Genomic DNA, 6,000 nt, shown 5'->3' on the forward strand with positions numbered 1-6,000 from the left:
CCGCTCCCTGGAGTACAAATGGATAGTAAATATTAAAAATTTAAATTATAAATCATAAATAGAAAATGGAAAGTAAGGTAGTGCAAAAAAACCGAGAGACAAGTCCGGATATTTGGAGGGTATGGCCCAGATCCGGGTCAGGATCCGTTCAGCAGTCTTATCACAGTTGGAAAGAAGCTGTTCCCAAATCTGGCCATATGAGTCTTCAAGCTCCTGAGCCTTCTCCCGGAGGAAAGAGGGACAAAAAGTGTGTTGGCTGGGTGGGTCGTGCCCTTGATTATCCTGGCAGCACTGCTCCGACAGCGTGCGGTGTAAAGTGAGTCCAAGGATGGAAGATTGCTTTGTGTGATGTGCTGGGCTTTGTTCACGATCTTCTATAGCTTTTTCCGGTCTTGGACGGGAAAACTTCCGTACCAGGTTGTGATGCACCCTAGAAGAATGCTTTCTATGGTGCATCTATAAAAATTAGTGAGGGTTTTAGGGGACAAGCCAAATTTCTTTAGCTTTCTCAGGAAGTAAAGGCACTGGTGGGTCTTTTTGGCAGTGGACTCTGCTTGGTTGGACCAAGTCAGGTCATTTGTGATATTGACCCCGAGGAACTTAAAGCTTTTGACCTGTTCCACTTGCGCACCACCGATGTAAATGGGGTCGTGCTGTCCGCTACTCCTTCTGAAGTCAACAACCAATTCCTTCGTCCTGATGACGCTGAGGGATAGGTTATTGTCTTCGCACCATGCCACCAGGTTCTTAATTTCCTCTCTGTACTCAAACTCGTCATTACCCGAGATACGGCCTACAATTGTGGTGTCATCAGCAAACTTCTCTATTGAGTTCGATGGAAACTTGGCTACACAACATGGATGTACAGTGAGTACAGCAGGGGGCTGAGTACACAGCCTTGTGGGGCACCGATGCTCAGAATGATTGTAGAGGAGAGCTTGTCCCCTATTTTTACAGCCTGGGTCCTATCTGTGAGGAAGTTGAAGATCCAGCTGCAGATCTGAGTGCTAAGGCCCAGGTTCCGGAGTTTAGGAATAAGTTTATTTGGAATGATTATAACAATTATGTCAACATTTTAGCACTTGGAATCAAATGATGTTTCAATGATATATCAGTTTATATTTGGTACCATGCTAACTATCAAGCAGAAACTACAATACCAGTTTTACGTGTTTGTTTAGCTTCTCTATCTTTGCTCATTAACTTATTGAACAGGTATCTCTGTAAATGTTAGAATCATGTGGGAAACACTGACCTCATCCTCTGAGAGAGATCCCTCTGTCCCCTCGAACTCCACACATGTACCCCTTTTGTAACTTAAAGCTAACTTACTTCCTTACTCTCCAATTTTGATGACAGGTCTTTGAACTGAAACAATAGCGCTGTCTTTCCTTCAATGGATGCTGCCTGATCTTTTGAATGTTCCCAGCACTTTCTGATGTTATTACAGATGCTGACTTGAGAAATGTAAATTACTGGTGTCTGTTTTATTGTTTATGAATATGAGAAACCATACTCTCTGTATGGTTCAAAGCCTTTGAGCCTGTGAAGAGAAGAATAAATTATGTATATTGATATGATTTTGTATATTAATATTTATATAATAATAATTAACCGATGAACAATAATTTTGGTTGAATTAACTTCCATAATTTTTGGTAGTAGAATGAAGACAGCTGTCTGAATGTAAGAAAAACATCATCATATTTTGACCAAATTTTATCTTTGTGGATAAACTCTTTGATGTGAAAGATTCCAGATTATTGATGCAATCATTTAATTATTTCAAGAGTCGATAATGATGGAAAATCCATGTCTTCTTTGAGAGAGCTAGGTTTCTTGGGGCTTTTCTTCACAGAAGGGAAAAGCATTCATTACAGACGACAAAGGATCCTTATTCAGGTAATGTAGTTATTGGGCTGCTGCACTGGTAGCCAAATCCCAGCACAGCAACTAGAAAGTTTAAATTACAGGACCGCGATTATCAAGGCCTCCAAGTTGCACACCATTCTTATTTGGAAATAAATTGCTGTTTATTTGAACTGGGCCAAAATCCTGGAGTTCTGTACCCATCCTTCATCAAAAGGGCTGAATTGGTTTAAGAATAGCTGTTTTAACAGCAATGCTCATATTTTGAAACAATAAGTAAATTTGGAACAAATCTAGAATAGGTTAAAACACTTATCAATAACCACAAAGCTGCTACATTGTTGTAAAAGCATTTTAAATTCAATAATAGTCTTCAGGGGAAGAAATGTGCCGCCCCTGCCTTCTCTGAGCTTTGTAAGAATTGTGGGAAGGATGGAGAGCAGTAGGATGGAAATGAGGAGCAGTGCCTGAAGCAGGGTGACCAAAGACAGATCATATGACCCAGAAGATGCTCCCCTGTAATGGCCAGTAGCTGGATCAACACACACAAAAAGCTGGAGGAACTCTGTTGGTGAGCTATCACTTATGGAGAAAACTGAACAGTCAACATTTCAGGGAGAGAGCCTTCACTGAGTATCCTGTTGAAGGGTTTTGAACTATAACATGGACTGTTGCCTAATCTGCTGAATTCCTCCAGCAATCTTTATGTGTTGATCCAGATTTCCAGCATCTGTAGTCTCTCTTGGATCATGCACAGTAAATGCCAGTTTTGCTAACGAGTGGATATAATATCATTAAATGTTATGACTTCATTGACATGCCATCTACTTAAACCATGCATTTAATTTTACTTAATATTGGATTGCTTATACATACAGATGTGCTCTGTCCTCTGTAAAATGATTCTCCCTACAAAAGTACAGGAAAGATAAAACCCAGGAATCACTATTTGCAGAGAAACAGCTTTTCCACTCTGCCATCTGTTTCCTAAATGGACATTGAACTCGTGAACACTACCTCACTTTTTTAATATACAATTGTTTCTGTTTTTTGCACAATTTTAATCAATTCAATATATGTATACTGTAAATTGATTGATTTACTATTTTTTTCTTCTAGATTATGTATTGCATTGAACTGCTGCTGCTAAGTTAACAAATTACATGACACATGCCGGTGATAATAAATCTGATTTTGATTCTGAATGTTTAATATACAGAATTCCAGTCCTCCGATAAGAAATAATAACCTCAATCATTTAAACAGCTAGTGCCCCTGAAGTGCAGGCCAGAAAATATCATGTGAGAAAAGTTAGGTTCCTGGACACTAACTATGATTTACTTCATTCATAAAATATTTATTCGCCAGGTACATCTGTGATGAATCATAGTTAAGTACCCGTAAATCAAAGATTTAATCAGTATATTAAACTCTTACATTCTGGTTAATTTGAGGTTATGTAATACTTGCTTAAATCTGTCCTTCAGTTGGTTGTTGCTACCCAACAGAACCATAAGTCTCGTTAAGATTCAGCAGCTCTTTCAAGTTAAAAGCTGAAATTAATAACTTACAATGCTTCCTGTAAAACAGTGACGTTGACTGAAATGTCTGTGGCCAGGAGGGTTAAGAATGGGGTCTGTAAAGAGGGGGGCAATGGGGGAGTGGGTGTTGGTGGGCAATTGCAGTCCCTGTCATCGTGTGGGGATTCAGGTGATGCAACACCTACACTTCTGTCTCTGCCAGCCTCTCCTGAGACTTGATCTTTCTGCCCAGGTGAAGTGGCACTTGTTTTTTTGCTCTTTATTGAAGAAGATTTCTAATAAATGTTAAATGCAGTTTAATTGAAGACCTGTTCTACATACATTTAGGCGTATAAGAAAATATATTTTCCAATTGTTCCACTCAAAAGAGCATGCATATTGCTTACCATTTTGTTCAACATGCGCAGTTACTAACCAAACTATTTTCATAATCTCCTCCTTTCACTGAAAATCCACATCTCGTAATACACAATGTCATTGTATCAAATCACATTTTCAATAAATTGTTTAACAACCTCATTCATCTGGAAAGTAACCTTGGTGAAAATTAATTTACCACTTAGTGACACATTTTTTTCACAAAAGAGAGCATAGGAATCAGTTACAGTTATAGGCCAAGAGATGGCAGATAAATTTTAATTCAGACAAATGTGATATCTTGCATTTTGGGAGATTAAATGTAAGGGAAAGGATCCTTAACCAGGCGCTTTCAGTCAGGGTGTCAAAGGTTACAGGGATAAGGCAGGAGAATGGGGTTGAGAGGGATAAAAAAATCAGTCGTCATGGAATGGCAGAACAGACTCAATGGGCTGAATGGCCTAATTCTGCTCCTATGTCTTATGGGCTAGAGGGCTTAACAGCATTGATGCGAGGAAGGATCTTGGGATCCATCTATATCTCCCTAAAAGTGGCAATGCAAACAGACAAGGCGTATCAGAATCAGAATCACAGGTTTAGTATCACTGGCATATGTCGTGAAAGTTGGTGCTTTGCAGCAGCAGTACATTGTGATGCATAATAAAAAACTGTAAATTACAATTGTGTGTGTGTATGTGTGTATATATATAAAAATATTACATCTATCTATAAGACACATAGTACTGTGCAATAGCCTTAGGCACCCTAGGCTTTTTTATATAAATATCTTTTAAGAATGTATATAGTTTGTCCTCTGCATTTGTGTGTCAGTAGAAAAGAGCAAATTTTCTATTTCCAAACATTCATTTTCCCAAAAAAGTTAGAGATTTTTTTTGTATTTCATTAAAGAAAGTAACATACTAAATAATAGACCGCTTTTCAGATAAAAACGTGATTACTTAGGTATGTAGCCCAGTGAGTGATTGAACAAATAACGAACAGGTGCTAATGATCAAAGATGTAATGAGCTGAATGAACTAAACTGATTAACTGAAACAGAAACAGATGTAGAAGGAATCAAACTGGGCAAAGGACAACCAAACTAAAAGGTGAAGGTGTGGCAGATGTGACCACTTAACCTTCAAATCATTAATTCTTACACCATGGCAAGAGTGAGCATAGCAACAGGACACAAGGAGGTCATCCTGCATCAGTAAGGTCTCTCCCAAGCAGAAATTTCCTGTCAGACGGGAGTTTCAAGATGTGCTGTCCAAGCTCTTCTGAAGAAGCACAAAAAAACGGGAAGGGTGAAGGGCCAGAAACACAGATACTGAGTACAACAGATGAAAGATGCGTCAAACTGATGTCCCTTCTAAATCAGAAGTCGTCCAGCACTATTATCAACTCTGAACTCACAGAACCAACTGGAAATCAATTTCACCCCTCTGCGGTCCAGAGAACTGTTATAAGAAGTGGTCTTCATGGAAGAGTTGCTGCCAAAACGCCATTCCTCCAAAGTGGAAACAAAGCCAAGAGGCTTACCTACTCACAAAAACTCAAGGACTAGGGTGCACAACAATGGTAGCAAGTGCTCTAGACTGACAAGTCAGAATTTGAAATTTTTGGCTCCAACAGGCAGCAGTTTATCCATAGTAGAGCTGGAGAATGCTACCTTTATAAGTGTCTGCGGCCAACAGTGAAGCACAGTGAAGGTTCCCGCAGGTTTAGGGCTGTATCTCTGCAAATGGAGTTGCTGACCTGGTCAGAATTGATGGAATCCTCAATGCTGAGAAGTACAAGCAGATTCTTATTCATCATGCAACACTGTCAGGGAGGAGTTTGATCAGTCTCAACTTCATTCTGCGGCAAGTCAATGATCCCAAACACATGGCCAAGTTCATAAAGAACTATCTTCAGTGAAAAGAAGAACAAGGAGTTCTGGAACAGATGGTATGGCCTCCATGGAGCCCTAATCGTAACGTCATCGAGGCTGTCTGGGATTACGTGAAGAGACAGAAGCAAGCGAGGCCAAAGCCTGCAGAAGAACTGTGGCACGTTCTCCAAGACGCTTGGAACAACCTACCAGCCGATTTTCTTATAAAACTACACAGTACATAGCAGAATTGATGCAGTTTTAAAGAAAAGGGTGTACACACCAAATATTGATTTGATTTAAGTTTTTACTGTTTACTGCTCTTTATAGTAATTTATTTTGTTATTTAGAAATTTTTCA

General features: G+C 39.3%; 1 protein-coding gene across 1 annotated transcript in view; it reads left to right on the top strand.

The window, feature by feature from the left end:
• Positions 1-1,181, top strand: part of LOC134343698 (uncharacterized) — a 60,589-nt gene extending 59,408 nt beyond the window's left edge. The window contains exon 17 of the mRNA XM_063042452.1: positions 1,080-1,181. Coding sequence (XP_062898522.1) covers positions 1,080-1,181 — 102 coding nt within the window. The remainder of the gene's footprint in view (positions 1-1,079) is intronic.
• Positions 1,182-6,000: the final 4,819 nt, after the last annotated feature.

This window comes from Mobula hypostoma, chromosome 3 (genome assembly GCF_963921235.1).
Source record: "Mobula hypostoma chromosome 3, sMobHyp1.1, whole genome shotgun sequence".
Classification (NCBI taxonomy): Eukaryota; Metazoa; Chordata; class Chondrichthyes; order Myliobatiformes; family Myliobatidae; genus Mobula; species Mobula hypostoma.